The 27,953-nt window shown below is 37.0% G+C and overlaps 1 protein-coding gene across 3 annotated transcripts; it reads left to right on the top strand.

The window, feature by feature from the left end:
• Positions 1-137: 137 nt before the first annotated feature.
• Positions 138-27,544, top strand: HCFC2 (host cell factor C2). 3 transcript variants are annotated; one of them, XM_026726683.2, is made up of 16 exons: positions 138-319; positions 3,160-3,308; positions 4,063-4,223; positions 5,266-5,474; positions 6,367-6,451; positions 9,655-9,758; positions 12,240-12,428; positions 13,123-13,308; positions 15,379-15,425; positions 16,373-16,490; positions 17,720-17,893; positions 19,375-19,442; positions 20,543-20,683; positions 21,658-21,843; positions 22,521-22,806; positions 25,282-27,544. In XM_026726683.2, exons 1-16 carry the CDS (start codon positions 154-156, stop codon positions 25,305-25,307), a joined length of 2,295 nt encoding a protein of 764 aa, XP_026582468.2. In that variant the 5' UTR covers positions 138-153; the 3' UTR covers positions 25,308-27,544. The 3 variants fall into 3 exon arrangements, with proteins under 3 accessions (XP_026582468.2, XP_026582477.2, XP_087791019.1); XM_026726692.2 differs by lacking the exon at positions 17,720-17,893 and having other exon boundaries at positions 25,282-27,529; XM_087934893.1 differs by lacking the exons at positions 138-319; positions 3,160-3,308 and adding an exon at positions 3,623-3,692 and having other exon boundaries at positions 25,282-27,543.
• The last annotated feature ends 409 nt before the right edge of the window (positions 27,545-27,953 follow it).

Raw genomic sequence — 27,953 nt, 5'->3', positions numbered from 1 at the left:
CCACAAACGGATCCATTGTTATTGTTATTATTCTTATTTATTGCTGCATCTTCATCCCACGCACTTCCCCCAGGCCGGCTCGGCTTCATCGCCAAATTCCCCAGCAGCTGCCTCAGGCCCCGCCGCGTTGCATTGTGGGCGTGGGCGGATAAAATGGCGGTAGGCGCCGCTGCCCTGAATTGGAGGCGCGTTTCTTCTTTCACGGGGCCGGTCCCCCGATCCCGGCATGGTCACCGCGCCGTGGCGATCCGCGAGCTGGTCATCATTTTCGGGGGCGGCAACGAAGGCATCGCCGATGAGCTGCATGTGTACAACACCGGTGCGGAGCGGGGGAAGAAGGGAAGGAGAAGCAGGGCGGGCTCGGTTGCCCCGGCAGGGCGCTTCCCCCCTTCAAGCAGTAACTGCTGCTGCTGCTGCTGCTGCTGCTGCTGCTTCGCTAGACGCGAAAAGGCCTTCGGCGGGCTGGTCTTAGGGTCGGGCTGGGCTGGAGGGAGGATGCGTCTGCGAAGCGGCGAAGGTGGTTGGGGGGCGGCCGGTGACTGGCTGGGGATGCTAGGCTTGGGAGTTTGCGCCAGGGTTTCAGCCCCCTGCCCTGGCTTCGTGGCGGACAGAAATTTCTCCCCTCGTTCCCTCTTGGGCTTTTAGAGACGCAGAGGTCGTGTGTATTCGCCGACACGGACCGGCCTTCTGCGCTTAATCCGAATGGAAGAGTCTCCGAAGCAGTTTTGGCTCAAGCGCATCTTCGGAGGTTTAGCCCTTGTTCTCTCGGCTGAACTTCTTATTATAGACGGTCCTTTTCCTTCTTTTATAAACTCGATGGGGTGCAGTGGCGACCGAAGGGTGAGAAACAGTTTTGTCAGATTTCCCCGGCAAGATGCACTCAACCACAAATTTCAATTTAATGTGTTGACCATAAAGTGCAGCAACGTAGAAAATTGAGTCAACACACAAAATTGAATTAACTGGTTAATTCCATTGCTATATTAACTTTGGATGTGTTGCTTTATATTTGCTTTATAGTTCCTATCTCCAAGGGCATAATCTTAGTCCTGCATGCACCTTTATTTTTTGTTATAATGGTCTATTCAAGCAGGGAATTATTATCTTAGTGTGGAAGAAGCAGGGAATGAAGGTTTTAGGGTCTGGTGTATACTGTATATGTCTTTTTTATGCTGAGTGTATTTTGTGCACACTAGTGAGGACTAGCTATATGAATTTGCAAACTTCTGCTCCCATAATGTATAGCATACATCTGTTAGATGAGATTGGAGTAACTTTTGTCTTTCATAACTTTGCCTGATGGTGATGCTAATCAAATAATCAGAGATATGTGGTCTGAATAAAGATGAGTATAACAGTAAAAAAAAGTCATTGTATCCAGAGATAAGGAAGATTCATATACAGTAGTACATAATAAAGAATGTGAGCAATTATGTGTATAAATTATAGATATAATGTAGGTAATAAAGATAAAAGTATGTCGAGAACTGTTATCAAAAAACTTTTTTTGATAAGTTTGATTAACCATGTCAAATACTTATAATTTATAATTATAAGCTTCCATCACAGGGTTTGTGAGTTATTGTATGATTTACTTCAATTAAACTTTGCAATAAAATGCTTTGGGTCAGTGGATAAATGAAAATATATTGTGAATCTATATTAAAAATGGATGATATTGCTATAAGCATGGGTCAAGAAGTGACAAAATATTTAGTGAGAATATGTGAAAGCATTAACTGTATTAAGACATAAAGTAGAATGCTGAATCCTAGGAAAAGATATGTGCTCAGTAATTTTGCATTGAGGGGTTGTAAATGGAAAGTATAATTTGTTTGGAAATTTGCACATGAGAAATGAGGGTGGTAGCTGGAAGGCATATGCATTAACGGATTTGAATCTTGAACCTAGGCCACCAAACAGGTATGTACAGATAGTCCTCGACTTATAACCTGTTTAGTGACCAATGGTACAGATTTTGTTTTATGAGCATTTTTCACATGACTTTCTCATGGTCATGTGATCAAAATTGGGATGTTTGGCAACTGCCATGTATTTATGACAGTTAGAGTGTCCCAGAGTCACTTTTTGCAACCTCTTGACAAGCAAAGTCAACGGGGAAGCCAATTTATTTAACAACTGCAGTGATTCACTTAACAACTGTAACCAGAAAGGTCTTAAAATGAGGCAAAACTCACTTAACAGCTGTTTTGCTTAGCAGTGAAAATTTTGGACCAATTATGGTCACAAGTTGAGGATTATCTGTAATAAAGTTGTTCAAAGTATAGACTGTACTAACCAATTAGATTTGCTGGAATTGGGATATAATAATGGATGTGATTAGCCTAGCTAGTAAAACTGGCAGGAAAGTATTGCTAGTTTGGGAACAGGGTTCTAGTAGGTCTGAGGTATATTTATACACTTTGAAAAGCACTTCCATGATCCAATCTGTTTCGGTGAGGATGAATGTAGGAACATTTTTTTCCTAAAACAGGGTTTTATGAAGTGAATCTTTGTGCTGAGGGAAAGAAAGAGACCATGCTGAAATTAGACATGGGAAGATTATGAGAATAATGGTTTTTGCACTGCAAATCAAATACAAAAATAATTTTGGGTGTAGAATCTCATCATATTACATTTCTTTTTTTAATATTAATTATTAATATACTGTACAAAGTTTGATGGGCAAGTTGGCAAAAAAATAAATAAATTGGGACCTATTGATTTTTCTGCAATAGTTTGCATGGAGTTTTAAAGTTCAAAATTGTTCAAATTATCCCAACCCCTGCTTTAAGTTATTCTTAAGTTAAAATGAAAACTGATAATTTAGTATGGATATTTAGATAGTTACCTCTGTTTTACTTATTTTATATCAATGTTTTATTACATAATGCATATCTTTTGCATCTAATTGGCAGATCTTGAGACTGATTGGTAAGTAAGGAATCAGTTTTCCATTTCCTGATGAAGAAAGGAATATCTTTTTGTCTAAGAATGCAAGATTTAAAACCTAATAAAAATTAATGAATATTAAAGTCCCATTATTAAATAAATGTAGGGATTCTGTGTTTAAATTTTTGGATGTCTTGTTTAGAAATAGTATCAGGCTCATGCTATTAATTCTGACCTAGGTCCATTTTTGTGTGTCTTTTGCTGCAGCCACAAACCAATGGTTTCTTCCTGCTGTCAGAGGAGATATTCCACCAGGGTGTGCAGCCCATGGATTTGTCTGTGATGGTACCAGAATATTAGTATTTGGAGGAATGGTTGAATATGGAAGATATAGTAATGATTTGTATGAACTACAGGTACTGTATGTTTGATTTTCACAATTATTTAAATAGGTTGAGAATCTTGGTATCATTTAATAAATTCTTAACTGGGTGCATATTAAGATTGGAAGAGATTGATGTAATAGCAATAGCACTTAGATTTATATATCACTTCATATTAGTGGTTAAAACACCAGGCTAGAAAACAGGAAACCACGAGTCCTGCCTTAACTACAAAGCCAACTGGGTAACCTTGGGCTAATCAGTCTCTTCCAGCCCTAGGAAGGAGGCAATAATAAACCATTTCTATAAAACCTTGCTAAGAAGATTGGAAGGATTTGTCCATATCTATCCACAGCATCAGACTGCCTTGGGATTTCCTTTGAAACTTTTGCCAGATAGAATTCTGATTTCTGGAAGGTAAAATAAGCAAATCCTTATCTTCTGGATCCTGGAATGGCATCTGTGGATAACAATGCACTTTCCAACAGATTCTTTCGTGACTACTAAAGTAGTATTTTAAAAATGAATTTAAAGTATGGTACCATACTTTTTAAGGGCGTGAAAGTTAGCATGCTGCCAATGAAAGAACCAGCTCCATCATAACCTTTATTGATGTCTCTGGTTCTCATATAGTTTCTAGAGGCATTTTTAGAAAATTAATTGACTGAAGAACAGTGCTTTGCTTACTTCTGCTGGATGAAAGTTTGGTGTCTGGCAGCCACACTAGCAGTAATTTTGTAAACAGTTTTGCTTGCATTTCTCAACATGCTCTTTTTCTATCTACAAGGCAAGTCGATGGCTGTGGAAAAAAATGAGGCCTCAGCCCCCTTCAACAGGTTTAGCTCCATGCCCTCGTCTTGGCCATAGCTTCTGTCTATATGGCAACAAGTGCTACTTATTTGGTGGGCTGGCAAATGAGAGTGAAGACTCAAACAATAACATTCCAAGGTATGTGGATGAGTTTGGAACATAATATTTAGCATGATTTGAGGTTTAGGTTTTCTTACTTTTAAACAGCTGTACGGTAAAAACAATTAGAATGTACATAGTGAGCCTATTTAGTATTCAAATCTATTCCTAATTACTAGTATCAAGGAGGAAGGTTAGTAATGAACTGTCAAACTCTTAAATCCAGAAATATGAAATACTAATATAAGCTCGATGCTTGAAAATAACAGTAAAAACATGCTTATTAGTAGCATTTGGAGCAGTTTACAGTGAGATTATCTTGAATGTATAGTGATATAGGGTTTAATGGTTTTCATTAATTGATCTGAGCTTATTAGTGACATTTTAAAACCTCTTAATTTTGCTTTAGCATCTTAAGTTGGAGTATCTATACATATTTCAGTTTGTTATTTATTCTATAGTTATACTAATCTAAAAGTTGGGCTCTAACCCATCCATTTTTAAAATTGGCAATAGTAGAAAAAAATGTTTTAAAATGCTTCTGGAAGACATAGTTTTGACAAATCTCCAGAAGAAAATTCTTCATTTTTTTCTTTTTGAAATCTTTTTTTTAACTAACGTCTGTAGAGATTCTCAATCATCCAGGTCATGGTTGTCCCAAAGGTGCTTTTTCAAGAGGCAACAGGACTTTCTTGTTTTTTCTTTGAAGATGTTTCTCTTCTCATCCAAGAAGCTTTTTCAGCTCTTACAGGATAATAGGGAATGGAAGGATTTATAGTCCTTGCAGACAGCTGGTCATTTGCATCCTTTTAGAGGGTCCTTGAAGCACTTGGAGGTTTATCTGTGTCCTCAGTCTGCAATTTTTCTCTGGAAATCTATTCCTACTCCCACACCATTCATAGGGTGTTCATCCCAAATTGTACAACTAAAACTCTCTGGAAACTATAGAAACATTTAATATATCCTTTGCAAAAAAAGGCCTTGTTGTAAAAACTTGGTGATTGCATTTACAGGTTGAAGTTTCTTTACGGTAGTGCCATAGAAAGTTATTGGCGTTTTCTGTATTTATAACCCACTTTAGATATTTAAATGATTTCTATGAATTGGAGCTGCAGCATGGATCAGGAGTCATAGGCTGGAGTATTCCATTGACCAGAGGAGTTTTGCCATCCCCCAGAGAATCACACACAGCTGTTATATACTGTAAAAAAGACTTGGGAAATCCAAAAATGTTTATGTTTGGAGGGATGTCTGGTTGCCGGCTTAATGACCTTTGGGAGCTTGATATAGGTGAGTATAATTGCAAGTAAAGTTATGCAAATTATTTTTATAAAATGCACTAAGGAAGAATTCATTCTGAAGGATTTGTTGTGTGATGGGAAAGTTTGGATCACCTTGTAAATTCTTAAACTTCAACTCTTATCTGAATGCTATATCTTGCAGTACATAGCAAAATAAGCAAGTTGCCCTAATGGACTATAGCCATTCCTAAATTTCAGCAAAAGTATTAAATTTTAATACGGATAACATCACAAGTATTTCAAAATATTGTTTCTTTGAGTAATTGTTTTAAAACGAAACAGTTTTGATTAAATGTTTTGTGAGATGGCTTTGTCCTTTAACACTTGTTTTGCAAATACAATAATAATTGGTAGGATACCTTAGACTCTAGAATTGAAGGTGGATAATAATCACAGGTGTGGTAAGAACAGTTCCATTTCCACAACTCAAAGATCTTATTTGAGGGATGAAATGCAAGTGTAAAACTAATGATGGCAATTTTTCTTTTTATTTTGCTTGTCTACAATCCTGCATAAAACTTTATATTTGGAATTTGGATTCTGAAAAGTCTAAGGAAGATTACCAATTTTCATAGCATGTGGCACTGAAAAATCAGTGTTCCACCATTTAAAATACCACCTTCCTGTATGTTGTAACCAACTTTTGGTGCCTACAAATATACTTTTCAAAAACAACCCTCCTTAGCATCTATCTGTGCATGATAAATTTCCTGAAGTCTGAAAAACAATATCTTACAAGTGTGTCTTATTCATGGAGTAATAAATTGTTCATAGAATTTTTATTGAGAGCTGCCTAGAGTGGGTTAGAACATGGACGGCTGTATAAATGTTATAAATAAATAATCCCTTCTATATGCTTTCTCTGTTTTTTCCCTTAATAGAGACAATGACTTGGTCGAAACCAGAAACTAAAGGGACAGTGCCACTTCCCCGTAGTCTCCATACAGCCAGTGTAATAGGAAACAAGTATGTCTGTTGTTAAAAGCTCACCTATAGAAAGGTACACCTAGTAGGAGACCATTACTCTAGTGTTTGTATTTAGGAATCCTGCTTGTATGTGGAATGTAGTGAGCTTCAGCCCTGTGAGAAACACTGCCTGCAGATTAGAGGATCTAACAATAGACTTCCAGGGAACCAAATTGGATTTCTTAAACATATGTTTTTTATTTGGAGACATATAATCCTCTGCGCATGACTTCAAATTTAATTAGAAAGCCCATTATATCTTTTAGAAAGGAAAAGAAAAAGACAAAGAGCTCAAAATAGGGAAAGGCTTACTTACATGTTGGTGCATTAGGAGGGAAAAAAACTTTATAACATGAGTAGCATAATAATGCTAATGTCATATTTCTAGAAGTTGCACTTTAATACTGTAACCAATCCATATAGTTTGTTTAAGATGTTGTAGGATTATTCATTATAAATAAGAATTTGTAGCTGATTACTATCATTGGTAATCCTGCTTTTTTATAACTTATGTGTTTTCTAGCCCTATTATTTCAATGAAGATTGCAGCTATACATTATAGCATATATTTTCTGGTGTCTATTTAACCTTATCCCTCAAGATACACTTTGGAGGCATTACATTTCTATTTAAGTTGAACTTCATACCACCCCTGCTAATGTGATGCTCAATTTGTACATAAAATTCAGAGGAACTTCGAAACACGATAGGTAGAATATTTGTTTCCCTACAGTCACTGCATCAACTGTTGCTAGAAATCTGACCAGAACTCAGGGCAAGGAGTTTTGCCTCTGAATTCCACCACTATAAGCACTGGACACCAAACGTGTGTTCTGTAAAGAAAATAACCCTACATTATGCACTTTATTTATTTATTTGATTTATATACAGTAGTTACCTGTCTCACACAAGTGACTGGGCATCTTACAAAGGTTAAAACGCAGAAAATGCCCCCTACATAAGCTCCAATGGCCAAAGATAGACAGTAACTCACCAAAAAAACCCTCGTCAATAACAATAGAACTCATCTATTCATCTGACTCAAATGCTTGGGAAAACAACCAGCTCTTCAATGCCTTATGAAAGACTAACAGGGTTGGATCCATTTAGATCTCCACAGCAGTGTTTTTTTCAACCTTGGCAACTTTAAGATCTTTGGACTTCAGTCTCAGAATTCTCCATGTTTGTTGGGGAATTCTGGGAGTTGAAGTCTAGATGTCTTAAGGTTGAAAAACATTACCCCAGAAGGATGCTATTCCACAGGGCAGATACTGCCACTGAGAAGGCACAACTCCAGGGTCCAGCAAGATGACATTGTTTGATAAAAGGCACCTGTTGGAACACGCCCTCTCTACCAAATCTGGTGGGCCAAACAGAAGCAATGGGAGAAAGATGATCCCTAACCCTTTGCTAGGAGAGCTTTATAGATAACAACAAGGAACGTGAATTGCACCCAGAAGCCTCCTCAGAGCCAGTGCCACTTGTAGAGCAATACAAAAAATACCCAAAACTGCCTGTGCTGCTGCATTCTGGACCAGCTTCAGTTTCTGAATGTTCTTCAAGGGTAGCCCCAACTAGAGTCAATTACAGTAATCCAAACAAGAGGTGACTAACAGATGGGTCACCATGAGCAAGGCTTCTAGGCTCAGGAATGGGTACAAGTGGAACACTAGATGAGTCTGTATAAAAGCCACCCTGGCAACGGCTGCCAAGTGTTCTTTGAGCTCCGCCCATCTTCATTTTTGCATTGCATGAATATTATTTTAATATAATATAATATAATTTGCTCCCAAGCAAATTATTGATTACATACATTGCTACAGCATCAAATGCCCTCGTGTCCTTTACTAGATTTTTGTGTTTCGTTTGATTTACAGAATGTATATTCATAATCATTTATTGGATATAATCCCTTTTTGTCACCTACTCATAACTGAGAAACATTGTTAACATTTAACATGTATAATGTTGAAGTTGAATGTGTATAATTGTGCCATGAGGGAATGTATCTAATGATCTAATGTATCAATGATTAGGCTTGATAATAGATGATGATGGATACTATGATTGCTTGCCATGAAGTTTATGTGTATCTCCAAATCACCTTGACCCCAGGCAATTGCCTAGACAATCCCTGCAGTTTTCTCGACAATATTTTTTGAATGTGGTTTGCTCTTGCCTCCTTCCTTAGGGCTGAAAGGGAATGACTAGCCCAAAGTTCCACAACTGGCTTTGTACCTAAGAAGGACTAGAATTCAGTTTCATGTCTGACTTTCTACTGTGATGTAATCACAAATAAAGATAGTGGACTATGGAGTTCAGCCACCTCGTGAGGGAAATTATACACTATCTCTACATTATCATGTTCGTCATTAGTATGGCATTAGTTGTTTTAAGATTGGCTTGTTGCTAGAGATGATGAGATTTTAAAACAGTTTGTACCACCATTCAGAAGGCATGTAGGAATTCTGTATTCTTTTTAAAAAATGATTTTCTGTTTGGAAAAAAAAGATTTAAAAAAACAAGGGAAATATAGTATTTGGACCTTCCTCTACAAAATTCTGAATGAAACACAGTAATTTCATGATTTGAAAAGATTGTTTTGACGAGTCCTCTTTCAATTAGCCAAGTATAATTCTGTAATATTCTACTGTCCAAATACTATGGGGTTTTAATGTATGTTTTTATAGTAATTCATACATACAGCACAATATGGGTTCACCCATCATGCTAAGCTACAGTTGATGTTTGCTTTAAGCCTAGTGAGCTATAAGCGATTGTTTCATGGCTCAACATAATAATTTCAATAAATCGTGGCTGAATAAGCCCTAGACAAGTGCAATTTACGAAGCCAGTTGAAATTGTTCTGTCACTTCAACACTAAAGCATTACACAAATAAATTAATAATATATTATTTTAACGCATCTTCTAAAGCACCTTTAATAATAACTTTTGTATGAATATCTTCTTTAAAATCTAGTAAGCAAAGACATTATTGGTTCTGACTTAATTTCTCTGAATATGTTTTATTGTATGGCTTGGGAGGACTGGAGAAAGGGGAAAGGGGAGTAAGATCAATTTTAGTTAGGAACTAGTAGTTTCTGTATAAATTGTAAGATGAAATGGAGCACGAAAATTAATTGTGCTTACATCCTCTCCCACTTTGTTCCTTTCTTCACCCTCCATGTTCTTATATTTGCAGAATGTACATTTTTGGTGGATGGATCCCACAGAGTACAGATGAGAACCTCCCTGCTCAAGATGGGGAATGGAAATGTACTGGTTCATTTTCTTACTTAAATTTAGGTTAGTATACTTCATTTTTATCACATATAGAGTAACTCTGCATACCACTTATGTCTGCATGGGACATAATCTGCCATCACTTTTCTGCCTTGTGCGTAGCAGGGATTGCACTACATTGGATAACCCTGCAGACAGTAGATCTCTGCAGATAATATGGCTGTGTTCTTAAAATAATACTGGAAATTGAAACAAATGTTAAAAACAATACATTTAAACTATATCACTTCATTTTATAATAAGTGATTATGGCTCTTGTGTTGCTTTGTTATGGGGCAGCTCCAGGGAAGAGGCCAATGGAGCAGTTGTGAATGTGGGTTGCCACTCCACAAAGCTGGCTTCAGGTTTATAGTCCATCATTTTGGGTGAAAGGTAGCTCTTCACATGTATGTACGTATGTATGTGAAAAAAAATCAGATTTCCCAAGCTCTGCCCTCTGCTTGGGATTAAAAGATTTGGTCTGTGGACCCCATTTGCAAATGGTGGGATTCTCCATCTCTCCTGCAGACTCTAAATAACATGTGGCACCCCAAGAAGCTGTGAAAGTCCAGGGAATTGAAGCAAGAAAAAAAAATACCCTTCAGGTAGTTGCTATTTCTGTAGAAACAAACAACATGTTTAGCCAAGAAATTATCATTAGGTTTATGATTTCTTTGCTGTGTTATGCTGAGTCTGGGGCTCTGACTCTGTACACAAATTATGAAGTACGATGTTTGATGCCAGCCTTCATGCATATCTCAAGTTATGTACATGAAGCTAATATTCTTATGATCCATAGTATCTGATTGTGGGCAGATAATTTTTCATTTATAGGAGAACAGTGTCATCTTGTGGTCTTTCTAGAGCATTTCTTTTGGATTTTGATCTTTATAACAGTTATTGCACAGCTTTGTAATATATCTTCTTCAGCATTGAACACTTGCATTTTAATACTTAAAATTGTGAATTCTTATATTTTCTCTTTTCTTTTAATTTATTTTAATAAAGGTTGTGTTTATATGTCCTGTGGTATTGATGTAACCCTCAAGAAAGATTGAATAATGTAGTCACTGTCACTATGATATACTGCCAGGAAATAGTATTAATGAAATGATTTGCTTGTTTTGCATTTTGACTTTTTAATTGCCAGAGAAGCAGCATATGTTGTGAGAACTCTATTCAATTAAATATATGTGCAGCTGAAGTAAGTGGGGAGAGCCAACATACCAGAGGGAGGGGAGGATGACAAGTGAGGTGCTTTTTGGAAATTAATTAAAGGCAGCAGGAATTACCAAACTGCTATCCCAAAGCAGGGATCAAAGCCAATGTGTGAGGACCCAGAGGGCTTCTAGGAAAACAGGTTTTAAAGACTACCCAAATGTACTTGAAAGCATGGACAGAGGATTTTCCTTGTTGAAGATATAAAACATTTGAGAGTTCTTTGATATGTTCCTGTGTGTCAGTATTCCAAGTAACACACCCATAGCAATCAAAACTCTGAGGCAATTGGATTCTTTAAGGAATAGATTTATTGGATATGTCATATTGGCATGAGCTGGTGAAAACCGACTTTAAATGTTCCTGTGATTTTCACCTATTTAAAAGTAAAAGTTCTTTCACTTTATTTAAACAAGTCACATGGTCCAGTCAGGATATAGTACAGTTGCTAGATGACTCCAGTCCTCTCCTGGACACCTGGTGGGAATGTCCTTGGTTCCCAAGAGAAAGTATTTTATTTGGGCTACAGCATCCCATCTATCTCTATGCACCCCTCTTTTTTCCAACTCCAGTTGTGGCCGCACTGAAGTCCCAAAATGGCCACAGCCAGATCAGCTTCAGGGTTGACACTGATCAATTGGTACTATTGGTACTGAGTAGATTAATGGGAAAATCTTCAAATGTTAAAGATGTCATTGTGAGGTTGAATTGCATTTCAAAGCTTTGGTATTAAACTGCTTATCAGGAATTATGGCTCTATCATATGAGGAAGGTGGGAGTGTCTAAAATGAAGAGCAGGTTTTGAATCTTTAGCTTCTTACCTTCTAGGACTTGCTGGACCTAGAGGGCAAATGATAAAATATGGTATCTTCATCCCATCAATGCCATAATTATGTACTTGCACCGGGCATTGTAAATAATCATTCATATGATGACTTCACATACAAATAATTTTTTATTTGATTGTGCTTTGCTATGGATGCTGCTGTGTGTTATATAGTTAAATATGTGAATAGAGTGAATAAACAAATATATGATATATTTTAAGCCAGTAAACAACTATTGGCAGACTTGTTTCTAGTTTTACTCTAGTTAATAATTACGTACATAATTATTATTGCATAGATTTATAGGATTTCCTGGTTTATTTTGTTTTCTACCTACAATAAATAGTGGTAAGCATGAATTTACTCATTATGAATTAGTGTGCATTAAGCAGTCGGTGTTCATTTGATTAAATCCTAATGCAGTCAAATATTAATTTGTTTTTATTTAACTTGTTATCAGATACTTTAGAATGGATAAATCTAATCCCAGATTGCCAAGAAGATAAAAACAATCTGTTACCAGGTCCAAGAGCTGGTCACTGCACAGTCATTGTTGGCTCTCGCTTGTATATATGGAGTGGCAGAGACGGCTACAGGAAAGCTTGGAACAATCAAGTTTGTTGCAAAGATCTTTGGTACCTAGATACAGGTGAATGGGCTACCTAATACTTTCTGATAACATTATTGATGGGGATGAAAAACCTGGGCAAATTTAAATGCATTTGATTTTCTGTTTTCAAAACTTTAAAAAAAAAAACAGAAGAAGAATTGCTCTGTTCTAAGACTCCACACTTAGGTTGGATTTGCACAATTCACAAGGCTGAAACATGGTTAGTTTGTTGTTTAGTGTTATGAGAACCCAGGCAGTTAAGTTAGTTCAGTAAACAAAAACTCACTTAATCATGGATTCTGTGATTGATTCCATTTTAGCATTTCAATTCTAACAATTCTAACATTCCTGTAATTTGAAGAATTAAAAAAATACTTTAAGCCTTCACCTTTTCTTTCCCACCATCATTTTCTATTGTATCAAAACTGTCCAAACAAATGATATTGAGGAATTGTGTGCTTATAGTTTGGGTATCAGGAGGGAATCTCTGGGGAAGTTGAATTCCACACATCTTACATTCTCTTAGAGCTTTTGACACCAGATATCACATAGGCTTGGACTACCTTTAGAATATTAATGTGTGTTCCTTCTCTTCATCTGAGAGCTTGCTAGAATAAATACTTGTTTTTCTGTAGCATGCTGCGTACATACATAAGTCTTGTATTATAAAATTTTAAATCTCCTTAAAAAGAGTTATATTTTATTATAATTGAATGCATTCGTCTCTTTTAAGAGAAACCACCAGCACCATCACAGGTACAGCTGATCAGAGCTACAACTAATTCATTTCAAGTTAAATGGGACGAAGTTCCTACTGTTGAAGGATACCTTCTTCAGCTAAATTTAGATATGCCAGCACCAGCTGCAGCTGACGTATCCTTTACTGTGGCACCTGAATCACAGTCATCCTGTGTGCAAGGTAAAGTAGCACATTTTCCAAAATTAAAGCAAGTTTATAAGTTACATGAGTAAATAGTTACATAACTCTTTTTTTTCTGGAATGTTTCTTGTTGATTGAGATTGATTCTGGCCTAATTTCTGTTCTAGGATCTTGCTTATTTGTTGGAGGTTAGTGCATGTGATCACATAACCTGTGTTCCTCGGGTCAGGTCATAGAAAGCAAAACATAAAGTGACAAAAGGACCCAATTTGTCTTACAAAGGTTGATTTTATAGTATACTTTTCAAATGTCATAAGAGACTTGAAGTCTTAACAACAAACCAAAATATTTCACAGATGGAAAGAAAGAATAATATGGATATTTTGAAGCAATCTGAACCTACAGGTTCTGAGCAATGCTCTTTCTTAAAGAAATTTAAAAAGTCAGAACTGCAAATCTTTAAAAATGTTATTGAAGCTTCAGTTCTACCCATCATATACATCAGACCTGGGCATTTTGGTTGTCCCTTTCTGGCCCATGTGAGGTCACTTGGAAGTAACAAAATAAAATGTAAATAGGAATGCTGGAGTGGCGGGAGAAGAAGACAAGTGTGCTCCTTTAATTGACTGGTGGGAGAAAGAGCTTTTCTTGCACCTGCAGAAGAAGAGCGGCAGCCAGGCTGAAGTGAGGCTCCGCATTCCCTCCTCCCTCAACACATTGGCACCAGCAGCAGAATTAAGTTCAACCTATTGGTTTGGCCCTCCATAACAGTCCCAGTTTCTAATGTGGCCCCTTGGGAAAATGAATTGCCCATCTAGATATACGTCAACAATAGAATCATAATTGATCAAGCTCCATGTTTTGGAGATGACTAATTTCTTTATCAATCTTCATTCCAGGATTGGGGATTGGCTGATTGTTTTTGGCAGAAAATTAAACAATGAAAGGCAAAATGAAGCCGGCTCCTTTTCTTTTAAACAATAATCTCCTGAGACAGTGAAAACTTCCTGATCCTGATTGATTATTTAGAATTAAACTTTCCCATACTTTACTGAATTGTGCCCACTATCTAGAGCAGGGGTCGCCAACCTTTTGGACCTCAGGGACCACCAAACTCATAATTTTAAATCCCAGGGACCACTAACCGGTTCTGTGGGTGTAACCTAATTTGTGGGTGTGGCTTAGTGGTCATGTGACTGGCTGGGCATGGCTTGCATGTAAATATTATAAATATATAAATATTGAATTTTTATTAAAAAAAAGAGCAACTTTTACCCAAAATCAGGCAAAGCAGGCAGGCAGATTGAGTTGCTCACAGAATCACAGATTCATTCAGAGATCTATCTATCTGCCATTGGCTAGCTCAGTCTGTCACATAAAATCTGCTTCCAAGCAAACTCATAAAATTTGCTAGCAAGCAAACTCACAAAATTAACTCACAACAAACCATGTATGTAAATATTGACTTTTTTTATTAAAAAAGAGGAATTTTACCCAAAATCAGGCAAAGCATGCAGGCAGATTGAGTTGCTCACAGAATCATTCAGTGATCTATCTGCCATTGGCTAGCTCAGTCTCTCAAATTTGCTTGCCGTGAGTCTGCACTGAATAATAGAACCTTCAGTCCTAAAGGAGGTTTGGCTATGCTTAAAAGCAGAGCTGAAGATCTAAAGACTAGCTAGAAAGCAAGAAATCCAACCATTTCCTGCTTCCTAGCTAATCTAAATCTCCTGGCACAGCAGAACAGATGATGGGTGGAAAAAGAAAAAATAGCAATTTAGCAGGCAAGTTTGCCTAGAGTGAGTGGGCGGGGAGGGTTCCCGCGGGCCATGTGGGCAGCGCAGCCTTGTGTTTCTGCGCAGCCTGGATTAATTGCTTTGGGGGAGTACTCTGGGAGTGAAATTTCTCTGCGGCCCACCCATGGGCCATGGCCCACCAGTTGGCAACCGCTGATGTAGAGTGATTCATCCATTAATGTCAGAATCTATGGGAGGGTCTTTTCTCCTTTAATTCCTTTAACTATTTGTACGTTTACATAGAATAGAATCCCCACTCCCCGTTTTCTTATGCAGCAAGTTCTAAAATTAATGAATATTGTCCTTCTTCCAGGAACTAAACTGGATCTCCACCCCAGAACTCTCAGTGCCTCAGGCAATGTAAGTTAACACGGTGAAGAATATTATTAGGATTTTTCCAAATAATAGGAATATGTGCTCAAAAAGTACAATGTAATTGATCTGTATGATTATTAGCAAACAAAACCCTGAGTACCTAGTAGCTGTTCTAAAGCCAAAATACTAATTTTTCCTAATCAAATCTCCCTAGGGTCGACTAACTAGGATAATTAAAATGCAAACATTACATATCCAAGGATTCGGCACTATGGTGATGCCACTCACACTGGTGCCCAACCAACCAGTCCATCACACCTTTTTTCCATTGCTTTCCTAAGCAACAGAGGCATCATCTGGTAGACCATCCCTGTGTATCTACCCTAAAGGCTTTTTAACCCTTGTTCCTCATCCCAAGTTAACATCTCTCGAGCTTCTTTTCATCCTACCTAAAGTAGCACCAAACCCAAGCTTGCCACCAGACCCACTGGAGAGATATTAGGCCTCTGAATCCAATTGCTAGATTGATTTTTTTAAAAGGAGTCACTATATCACCATTACGTATATCACTACCACATTAGAACTATACCTCAAGGACAACTTTTAGAATGGATTTGGGGGGCCCAATCCAAGACTTAGTAAGGGTAGAGGTTACACATCCTGCTTTGGGGAGCCAGGATTCCCCTCACATAGCAGCATATGGGAGGATGTAGCAATAGACACCAGTGTTCATGTGATTAGGGGCCAAAGGAGATATTCACCCCATCCTTCAGCAGAATGAGTTCAGAGCCTATGTTGACTCAACCCCAACACACACACAAAAGTTCAGATATTAGTTCCTACATAGACCATAAAATCTATAGAGACTATTGGATGAAAGATTCATAAAGCTGATGGTTTCCCACCTGAAGCAGAATCATGAGAGCGTAGATGCTGACAGTCATAATAAACATAGTAGTTACTACAGATTGGTGCTTGTCTTCTCTGTCTAGGTGCAAATTTCCATTTCAGAGGCTAAAGTCAAGATTCCAGAAACTGAAAATATGAGGAAAAACCATTCCATTTCCAAAGAGTCCAGTGTTCCTTTATGTTTGCCTGCTAGCAGTTTAGGTAAGCAGCACTAAGTTGAAACTTATTTGTCAAGTGTGGTTCCAGGTATATGTGGGATAAGAATGGATGTTAATTCTTTGATGTTTATTAATACATTTTTATTATTATTTTTGTCAATGGAAATAATGTTGAAGCAACAATGGCAGATAACATTTATCACAGAGATTTTGTCATGCCCCTGGTGGAGACTGATTCTGAGGGAGAGGAGGAACAGCCAACAGGGAGTGGAAGTGTGGCTCCAGAGGTTGTGGAGGAGGCTGGGGAAGGGCAGAGGCCGGCTGAGCAGTCAGAGGAGGACCCAGGCTCATCCCCTCTCCATCCTAGAGCATGCAGGGAGGAGAGGATCAGGGAAAAGCATGGTCTACTCGGGAGAAGAGGACCATGATCCTCTTCATGGGTTGCAAGTGTGAGATTTGCATAAGACTTTGGACCTGCGTGCTAGCAAACGCTGGAGAGAAGCATGTTTTTTCCTGGATGAGGTTTATCTTGGTTGGCGTTCTTCCATCAGACTGTACCTGGTTATCTTCTTGAAGTTTGTAAATTAATTATCCTGGTCTGTCGTGGAATTTTCTTCAGTGTGGTTTGTTTTTGGTTTTTGCTTCATTATCTGCTATTTGAGTTTGAACTGTATTTCTTTCATTTGGAATGTTATTTTGAAAATAGCTTAATCTCCAACTGCAACAGCTCCAACAGCAAACCTTCTTGCCACAGCTTGCATTGATGTGCCATTCTGGATGAGCTGCACTACCTGAGCCACTTGTGTGGGTTGTAAACTCCATCTCATGCTACCACTAGAGTGAAAGCACCGCCAGCATTCAAAAGTGACCAAACCATCAGCCAGAAAGCATAGGAACTGAGAAGTGGTCTGTGGTCACCACCTGCAGAACCACTCCTTTATTGGGGATGTCTTGCTAACTGCCTCTGCTTTCCACCTGTTGTCTATTCCATTTGCACAACAACATATGAAATTGATTGTCAATCAGTGTTGCTACTTAAGTGGACAGTTTGATTTCACAGAAGTGCGATTGACTTGGAGTTACATTGTGTTGTTTAAGTGTTCCCTTTATTTTTTTGAGCAGTGTATTTAGTGCAAGTAAACGTTCAAAAGGACATGTTAAGCCAGTTTGCTGCATGGACATCCCAGCTACATCCAAAGGAAAAGAATTTCTGTGGAAAACAAACATCTATTAATTTCTGTCTTGGGATCATTTGCTTTTCTCTCCTTTCAGATCCTCAGATGTCAGCAAATCTAAATGAATTACTTGACTTTGATTCAAGATCTTCCCAAGTAGATACTTCTACACCTAGCATAGCCTCCACCACACAAAATATAGTAACCCAGCAGGCTGTTAGAACCAACTCATCAAATGGGGCAAAAGATGAAACTTCATTATTATCAACAGGTAGTTCAAACCTGGAAGTCAGACTGTGTCACTTTTTGTATTTTGAATCACATGATGGTTTTTTTCATGGTGGTTATAGAATTCAATTTCTTGAATAGTGTCAAGATGTACATATCTAACATTTTTAACCAAGCTATGGATAGGTTTTTATAACACATGCAGGCAGTGAATTTGCTTGAATCAATAAATAATATCGTAACCTTAATTCCTCATTTCATTCAGACTAAGAAAAGATGGTTGCCAGGTTTATACCAAATCAGGCTATTAAACCAGCTTTAAATTTTAGATGAATATTAATCTACAGTTTAAAGCTGGTTTAATGGCCTGGCTTGATATATTCATATATTTGAAATTCAGATGAAACAGGAAGTTAGGGTAGATAGAACTGTTTCCAATTTTTCACCATGTGTGCAGATATAAAGATTTGATTATGCATTGACTTATAAAGGAAAGCTGTGATCAAATGAGTTTTTAAAAATGCAAATAAGTGTAAGTGCTCCTGATGTAGGTGAGAGCATCTTAGGACTTAGATCAATCAAATAACCATAAGGCTGCCTTTTAGTTTGCCTTTTCTTTAACCAGATGTTCTATATTTTGAGATCTCTCAACAGAAACTGTTTAGTTCTTGGTGTAATAATTTTATTCAGCCTTTCCCTTATTGTTCTTTTATACCTTGTGTTTTTTTTAATTAAAATGTTAGATTTCCTTTGGTTTTCTTCTCAATTAGAAACAATATTTAATTTAGATTGAATGCAGATATTATCTTTTGCATTTTATAAATTTCCAATACATATGCAGTATATGAAATTATTATGTTGTATGGATGAAGTTTAGATATTTGAGCTACAAATAACTATGTTTTTAAAACTGCAGTTTTAAAAAACAATGGTGGAGATTTATTGCACATCAGATCAATTATTTGTTTCCATATATTTAGTTTATATTTTGAATGAAGTTGGGCTATAAATATTCCAAGATTTAATTAAGTCACTGGCATCTAAAATTACAATTTAAACTGTTCACAATACTTAATATTATTAGGCGTATTAATATTCATTGTGTTATGTATTTTTAATTTGTTCCAAAAAATATAGGAGAAGGAATATGTTTTTTTTAAAAAAAGAAAGGCTGGAATCGTACAATAGTGCCGAAGATACCACATGAAAATGTAGGATTTGGAATCTTGGTAGCCGATGATTACTTTTTAAAAAATGAAGCTATTTTTATTTAATTTTGCATGGTCTAAATTGAATTCAAGTTATTTTTTTCATTCAGCATACATTTTATCGGTTCTTGATAGTCATGCATTACAGGCAGTTTATCAGTTGCTTTCCAAGTAAAAAGCCAACATTTTGCTTCTTTCCTATACAACAGAAATGTTATGAAACTTTTCAGAGATAAAGAGATTTCCACCATTGATGGATTTCTTTTTGAAAGTTTTTGTACCTGTAGTAAAAGCATTTCAAATCTGTTTCTCCTAGTTAAAGAGTCTCCAGTGCCCTCAACTAGAGTCACAGTTAACCCTCTTGATTCAGCTATACAATCACCTGTAAGTACATGACACATTTTGAGCAGCAGATATTGCCAATAAGATTTATCACTTAGAGAATGATCGGTGTTTATGTTATCAGTTTCCTCAGTTCGTGGAAACTGAGTCAGTCATACCATTTGCAGACCTAACAACTTTTATTCCGTATGTGACTTAATTGCTCATTCTATAAAATGCATTAGTTTAACTTAGCATTGGCAACTATGACATCAAATTAATTTTAGTTGCTATCTTGACTTTTCTGCAGCATGGAGTTATATTAACAATATTTCACAGAGGGCTAGTATAAGTGTTGGATGTCTTTAAATACATTGGGAGTGGTGCGGTGGCCTAGAGGTGGAACTCTTGCCTCCCAATCAGGAGGCGAGAGCTCCACTGTGAGCTCGATCCTAGGTAGAGGCAGATATTTCTCTCTCTCGGCACACTGAGAATATATCTGCTGAACAAAACTCTGCATTGGCAACAGGAAGGGTATCCGGTCATTAAAACACTCTGCTAGCTCCATTCAGTTGCCCAGACTCCACCTAGCAAGGGATTATGGAGCCATTAAAAGAAGATGATGACTTGTTCAAACAGATTTACAACCACAATTGGGATTGGAATTTTCCATAAGTCGTTGCAGTTGTAGGTTGCGCCAGGCCTGCTTTTACAATAGTTTTTACAGTGGTTATTCAGTAAATCCAGCTCAATGGGTGTCCTTTGCTGGAAATAATCGTAAGCACATAGCCACAGGACACTGCAACTGGTCATGAGTGTCAGCTGTGTGCCCAAGTTATAGTCACATGACTATAAGTCATTTTACAGTTGTAAATGGAAGCATATAGGTTGTATGTCACTTTTTCCGAGACCATTGTAACTCTAAGGGTCTTTAAATGAATGATCCTAAGTCAAGGAGTATCTGTGTAAATGGTAATTGACATGTAGTACTCTCACATAATCTGTTCTCCCCATCTAGCATTGGTAGGGCAGTCATTATAGGATGGTGGTGGGGGGAAGGTTTAATTCCTTCCACATTTAGGTCTCCAAGACTGAATTGTATATTCGACTCTTGATGTGGAGAACATCCATACTTTTAACACTGCCTGCTCTTTGAATTATAGAAAACTTCATCACCAAAGCAGAATTCAAGAGTGAGGACACAAGAACGAAAGTGGAATGATGTTGGGATTTTTCAAAGCAACACTGCATTAGTGAGCCAGTTTTATTTGCTGCAGGAAGAAAAGGTTCTTTCCAGCAAGAAGGTCTGTTGGATTTTCCTATTAAATAGTAACAACAAAATTAAGTAGGGACGTGATTGGATCTTGGAAGTTAAGATGAAAGAATTAGCATCTTCTATAAAGAACTAAACAGGCTTGTGCCCTTTGCCATTCTAGTTGTGGTTATGGGTTTGTTGTATTTACATAGTCTCTTTCTGTCACCAGTTCATTTTAAGAACTTTTCCTCTTTCAATTTGGGAACCCCTTTTTTTTTTTGTTAAGGCAGAAAGTTGCATAGGCTTTTATAAAAGCAAAATTCAGTATCATTTATTTTGATTAACATTAAAAATCTTTAGTATGATTGTCTTCCAAGCACATGTTTAACAATTTCAGTTTGATAACAACTTTTAGATATTTATGGAAACCACAACCAAGATGTTCAGTGGCATGTTTTACATTTGGGTTTTAAGTTATATACGTACTTTAATCATTGGATAGTATTCTCAAATTAAGCAAAGATAAATCTAATTTGCCAAGGTGAGAAAAGGTGTATCATGTTCCACTCTCCTATTTGCATCAGTGGATCTTAAAAACATTCAAAGTTGTTTTTGCTTAATAGGCAGCTGTGCTGGAAAGCTCTTCCTAATAGGAAATTACTATTAATCCTCCCAGTCTTCCTTTCACCCATCTCTTCCCACTTATGACTGTATGACTGCCCTGTTGCTTGTATCCTAACAATGTTTATTGACTGTTTCTTAATATGATTTGATTACTTAATGTACCTATGACTATTATTGAGCATTGTACCTTATGATTCTTCACAAATGTATCTTTTCTTTTATGTACACTGAGAGCATGTGCACCAAGACACATATATTCCTTGTGTGTCCAATTACATGTGGCCAATAAATTATTCTATTCAATTCTAAATTCAGCCTAGAACATACAGGAGTCTTTAGGACCTGTGTTTTAAAAAGAGCAAATAATTATTTATTTCTTTTCATGTTATTTATGTTTAGGGAGACAATGCAGATATTCCAAATGCCAGTTTATTTAAGAAACAGGATCTCGCTCCTGGCACTTTATACAAGTTCAGGGTTGCTGCAATTAATGGATGCGGTGTAGGGCCTTTCAGCAAAATCAGTGAATTTAAGACTTGCATCCCTGGATTTCCCGGAGCACCTTCAATTGTCAAAATTAGCAAGGTAATAATTCTTCCTCCTTTCCTACTCCTCCTGTGTGTGTAAATCTGAATGGGAATTTTAACATTCATGGAAGGCTTACAGAAATGAATGTTCTTTGGAAAAGCCAGCAATGGTAAAATATGGCATTCTGAACAAAGTAAGTAATTTTGAGTTGACCAAAGCAAATAAACAACAATAATGGAAAAATCTTGCTGTTAAATCCAAAATTGGATCTTGGAGCAACCTTAGTCATGATGTAACTTCTATTTTCATATTTAGAACCTTAAGATATATATAGTACATTATAGTAACTGGAGATATAACTGAAACACTGTATGAAACACTTATAATCTCAACAGACACATATGTGTTTTGAAGGACAATATTTAATCCCGGATTGGCATATCATGCGAAGCCTGTTTTATTGAACCATGTTTTATTGAATAAACCATCGATTGCTCTGTTCCCAGGTCACACTAAGTCAGAAATGCAGTACATTTGAGATCTTGAACTGAATTTTCACAACGTTTTCACAATCCAGAAAGGAACATTATGGCTCAGTACAATGTATGAGCTGGATAGTGCCTCTTGGGCTTTTTCTTAAACAGCTGACTAATCTGCAGATACCTGAAATTAGAGAACAAAACTACAGTTTTTCTCTCTGGAATTGTAAAAGGGAGTTTTTGCTTCTTCCTTAGAGTGCAGACTGTATTCATCTTTCATGGGAGCCTCCAGTTTCCCCTTCAGGAAATATCTTGGAATATTCCGCTTATTTGGCAATAAGAACCACCCAGCTTCATGAAAATCCTAATCAACTTATGTTCATGAAAATTTATTGTGGCCTTAAGACCTCGTGTACAGTGACTGCTGCCCAGCTTGCAAATGCTCACGTTGATCATACATCGAAGCCGGCCATTGTGTTCAGGATTTCGGCCAAGAATGAGAGGGGATACGGACCAGCCACACAGGTTCGATGGCTCCAAGGTAAAATGAGTGATGGAACCAAATCTTTCTCAGTACAGTTAGTCCTCAAAGTATGGCCACAATTGAGCCCAGAATGTATGTTGCTAAGTGAGAAATTTGTTAAGTGAATTCTGCCCCATTTTACAAATTTTCATGCCACATTTGTTAAGTGAATCACTGCAGTCATTAAATTTAGTGACATAGTTGTAAAGTGAATCTGGCTTCCCCATTGATTTTGCTTGTCAGAAGGCCGCCAGAGGTGACGGTGTGACCCTGGAACACTGTAGCCGTCCTAAATATGAACCAGTTGTCAAATATCTGAAGGTAAATCACGTGACCATGGGCGTGCTGCATTGGTCATAAATGTGAAACATGTCACTTTTTTCAGTGCCGTTGTAACTTTGAACGGTCACTAAATGAAGTAAACCGAGGACTATTGAAATATGTGAAAAAATATTTTTCAAGAATATACTTGACAAATTTTGAGATTTAGCTTTATATAATGTAGCTTCAGTAGCCCTGACAATATTTCTTTGTTCAGTTAACCAACAAATCAAATAAGTCTGCATCAAGTCTCCATGTAGCAAGTCTGCTAATACAATTTGAGTGGGTACAGTTGTGTCTCTTTGACTACCAGCAGTTAGATAACAGATAATCAGAGTTGGAGGGGACCTTGTAGGTCATCTAGTCCAACCCCCCGCCCAAGCGGGAGACCCTACACCATTTCTGACAAATGGTAGTCCAACCTCATCTTGAAAGTCTCAAGTGATGGCGCTCCCACAATTTTTGAGGGCAAGCTGTTCCATTGGTTGATTGTTCTCACTGTCAGAAAGTTTCTCCTTATTTCCAGGTTAAATCTCTCCTTGTTCAGTTTCCATCCATTATTCCTTGTCTGGCCTTCGGGTGCTTTAGGAAATAGCTTGGCCCCCTCCTCTCTGTGGCAGCCCCTCAAATATTGGAAGACCGCTATCATGTCTCCCCTGATCCTTCTTTTTACTAGACTAGCCATGCCCAGTTCCTGCAACTGTTCGTTGTATGTTTTCGTCTCCAGTCCCCTAATCATCCTGGTTGCTCTTCTCTGTACTTTTTCTAGAGTTTCAACATGAACAAAACTGGATGCAGTACTCTAGGTGTGGTCTTACTAAGGCTTTATAGAGTGTTATTAGTACCTCACTTCATCTTGATTGTATCCCTCTGTTAATGCAATTTAGGATTGCATTAGCTTTTTTGGCTGCTGCTGCACACTGCTGGCTCATATTTAGCTGGTTGTTCACTAAGACTCCAAGATCCCTCTCACAATAGTTACTGCTATTGAGCCTGGTTTCACCCAGTCTGCATGTTGCCTCCTCTTGTTCAGGGAATTCTAGGATTGATAGATAGCATAACTTGAAGAACTCTTAGTTATCAACCTCATTCCTTGTTAAAAAAAAAAAACACTTTTAAAACTTCTGTTGTATGGAGAATAATGTCATCTATACACGGCTTCTTGGGGCTCTAGAACACCCCCCTCATGAGGAAAGATTATAGCAGCATTTTCATCTGGAATATTGATAGGCAACAGGAGGCACTACAAAAATACATAAGCTATGTATGCTTAAGTTGATAAAAGAAATACTTTTTTATCATTCATGAACCTCATATTTTATTTTAGTGGATGTGCATGTGGCAGTATTGGCATTTACGTAAATAATGAGATAAAATGTAATATTTCATCCTTTCTCTTGGGTTTCAGGAGTATCCATTAAAACTAAAGGTAGGCAAATTCAGAAATGATGAACAGTATTTCTCTACAGGTGGTTTTGAAAGTAAATTGGCAACAACCATAAATCACAATCTCTGCCTCAGAGAATGCACCTTGAATGCTAACTACTAGAAAGTTGGAAAGTGACAGAAGTACCCTTGGATTGATCATCACTTTATGAATTTTATCTTAATTGCTGATGTATAATTCATATATACGAACCCCATATGAAATATTAGATTTAGAAGGAGAATGCAGAACCTGCTCTCCAGTCTCCAATAGATGATTGGCATTTTTCTGTCCTTGGCCTCCTTTTAGTAACTTGTAACTCCAAGGCTATGAATAATTGCTGAAAGTCCATGGTAGAGTGTCCCATCATTCGGAGATTAAAAACAAACAAACTACGATTTGAATCCTTAAGTCAGCTTAACATATATTATAAACAAAAAAAATCCCTCTCTAAGTACCAAACGTTATGTTTCTAGCCATGCATATAATGTACTGTAACTGGCCATTTTTTATAGTTGCTCTACTATCACAATTTTTAGCCCTACCAAAAAAAGTCATATGTGGCCCATAACTACTGAAAGTTTCATATACCTGTTTTATTCAAAGTATATAGCATCAGTGAACAATTCGGTATAGAATGTTTCACTTGGATAGTCAAGAGTAAAGGCAGTTCTCAGGTTATAAAAACTTTTTACAGAAAGTTCTGAATGCTTGAAGATGTAACAAAACTTTCTCTTTTCTTACAGAAATGAAAACATCAAGCTCAAAATAGAAGCAGGATATTACACTGCGGATTATGAATTGGCAGTTAATACTCTTGAAGTTTGATGAATCTTCCAAATATTTCATTTTATGCCAGCTTGAGATCAGCATGGTACAGTCTTGAAAAACTGGGCCTATAGTGATCACATTTTTGGTAGTATTTTATCCAGCATGGTCACTGGCTACTTTCCAGAAGTAATCATCTGAATTTTTGGAGAGTCTTCCTTATAACATCTCCTAACACAGAGATCCCCAGTCGTGTTAGCTTTCAACATAGGAAAGGGCCATAGCTCAATGATTTGAGCATGTGCCTTGCATGTGAAAGGTGCCAAGGGTAAATCTCTGGCTAGTTCAGCTGGGGTTGAGAAAAGCCCTGTCTGAAAGCTCAGAGAATTGCTCCTTATTAACGTAGACAATCTTGAGTTAGATTATGGTTTGAATAAGGCTTTTTGTGTTCCTAAACATAGATGCTCAATTACTGTTTAAATTTCATTAAATTTAAAAAGCAAGTTTGTGATGTGTTTTGAAAATAGTTTAAAGAGAAATTTACCAGAGGAGGAGGAAAAATAATGAGTTTTAAGTAATTTTATTGATGAGATGGGAGGCATATAAAATACACAAATACTAATTTCTCTTTAAATTCTTTTCAGGACAGATTTATAAATGTTTAAAATAGAACTCAGAGGTTTGCCTGAGTGAGCCCCCAAAAACTTTGCTCGTGTTCAGATCCTCGTGGATGATGGTCTGTAAAACTATTGTAGAATGAGCTGTTTGAAGACTCCCATAAATATATAGCATCAGAGATGCTGAAAGTGGATTGTTTGGTTTTCAACAGCATAATAATGGCCTTTTTATCATTAATATTGGTTAATTGAGTCTTTTACAATAGTAACTATTTCAGAGAAAAGTGATTTGTCTTAGGCTTTTATTAGTTCATTTTTGTAGAGTAGGGCTGCTTTTAATATAGAGCTTTATTCATGGGTATGAGTCTCGTCAACCTTATCAAAAAAAAATTAGGAAACAAGACAATATGCATCCTTGTCAAACAAGAGTTGTTTCCCTACCTAATTACTCACATGTTTTCAAAACTATTTGTGGGAATGACTTGGAGGGAATGAAAGCCATCATATAAAAAGTATCTGTAGAATGAACTATAGTTTTATGCTGAGTGAACTTCCAGTGAAAAGTTAAAAGACTGTTAAGTTAACATGATGGCCAGCCTAAGAATGAAAAACAGCTTCAACAAGCAGAGGCTATAGTCAGTTACTATTGTGGTTCACCACAATCAACTGGTTTCATTCATTCATTAAAAGCTGCAGTTGTGCAGAATCTACAGGCCCACACAGCTCTGTCGCCCCTATTTCTGTAGCATCAAGATACAGTGCTTACCAAAATTCAGCATTGTTAATTTCTGACTGCATTTTTTTCTGGTTGTTTATAAAGATAAGGGCTAGAACTAGTGCTTTTAACATCTTACCTGCTACCTGAGAAGCAAATTGAAAATGTCTCCATTCATTCTCTGGCAGTTTCACTGTCAAGATTTCTCTGTCTTCTAATATCCACACAAGAAAAATGCAACCCAGGCTGCAAAACACTGGCCTGTGCAATGGCTATAAATCCCATTGAGCTGAGTAGAGCTTATTTCTGAACAGTTGTGCATAAAGAATTTTTCATAATACTCAGATTAATGGCGTAATTTAGGAATGAAGGCAAAGCTGATGTGATGCCATAGGTCAGTACAGGTCTTCCAGCAAACTCTGGCCATTTTGGCTTATTACAGTGACATTATAAGATAGAACCCTAAAGATAAACATCCAATGCAGTCCCCAAAGCATGACAAATCACAAGTGAGTATGTAGATGATGCTCCTGTTCCATGTGAATTTGATATATATGCAGATTTGTTTTCCTATGGCTTATATTTTGTATCCATGTTTAGTGTAACAAAGATACTTTTGTTTACAGTAACTTAAAATGTATAGAATATTTTAATATATTCATTTTTGTAAAGATTTTTCTAGTGTTTACAAACACATATTCTAATCTTTGAGAATATCCTAATATGCAAATTGCTAAACTAGTCACTTCTGTTATGAAAAGCAAACTCTGTGTAAATGCACTACTATTAATTTCTCACGAGCATAGAAATGTTAAAATCTGTAGAAAGTTTGAACATGTACAAAAGTACTCCATGATGAATGCATCACATACCCACAAAAAAAAAAAAAAAGAAGAAGGAAGAAGAAAGGGAAAGAATCCTACCCTTTCTTTTGGCATAATCATGCTATTTTGCACTAGTAAGAATTGTAACATTTTTGTGTTGCTTCCAGAAACTAACTGTATTGGTCTAAAGTTAAAGCAGATTTGCACATCTTTGCATTGCTTTTCTGACAAAAGTTTTTCATGAGTTTCCTCAAAGGCTTGGGGTTTTATTTTGCTAATTGCCTTAGTTTCCTATCATCACATTGGACTTCTATAACATTTTTATCTTAATCATGTTATGACTAATGTGCCAGATGCTTCATTTCCCCTTCACAGTTTTTCTACACGAGACAGCAAAATAGTGCAAGTGCACCAAAAAGTAATAATCTAGACTTAAGTTCAGAATGCCAGTGTGCACTTTTATCTACCACCTTATGTAGCAAAAATGTGTATGA

This window comes from Pseudonaja textilis, chromosome 5 (genome assembly GCF_049901715.1).
Source record: "Pseudonaja textilis isolate UNSWEBS1 chromosome 5, rPseTex1.2, whole genome shotgun sequence".
NCBI classification, from domain to species: Eukaryota; Metazoa; Chordata; class Lepidosauria; order Squamata; family Elapidae; genus Pseudonaja; species Pseudonaja textilis.
Note: the sequence above shows the minus strand (reverse complement) of the source record. Positions and strands in the feature narration are given on the sequence as shown.

Excerpts from the sequence above, each read along its gene's own strand:
- HCFC2 (XM_026726683.2), top strand. The coding sequence starts at position 154 with ATGGCGGTAGGCGCCGCTGCCCTGAATTGGAGGCGCGTTTCTTCTTTC. Across the intron at positions 19,443-20,542 it reads ATTCAGCTATACAATCACCT|AAAACTTCATCACCAAAGCA; the intron begins GTAAGTACATGA and ends TTTGAATTATAG. Across the intron at positions 20,684-21,657 it reads AGGTTCTTTCCAGCAAGAAG|GGAGACAATGCAGATATTCC; the intron begins GTCTGTTGGATT and ends ATTTATGTTTAG.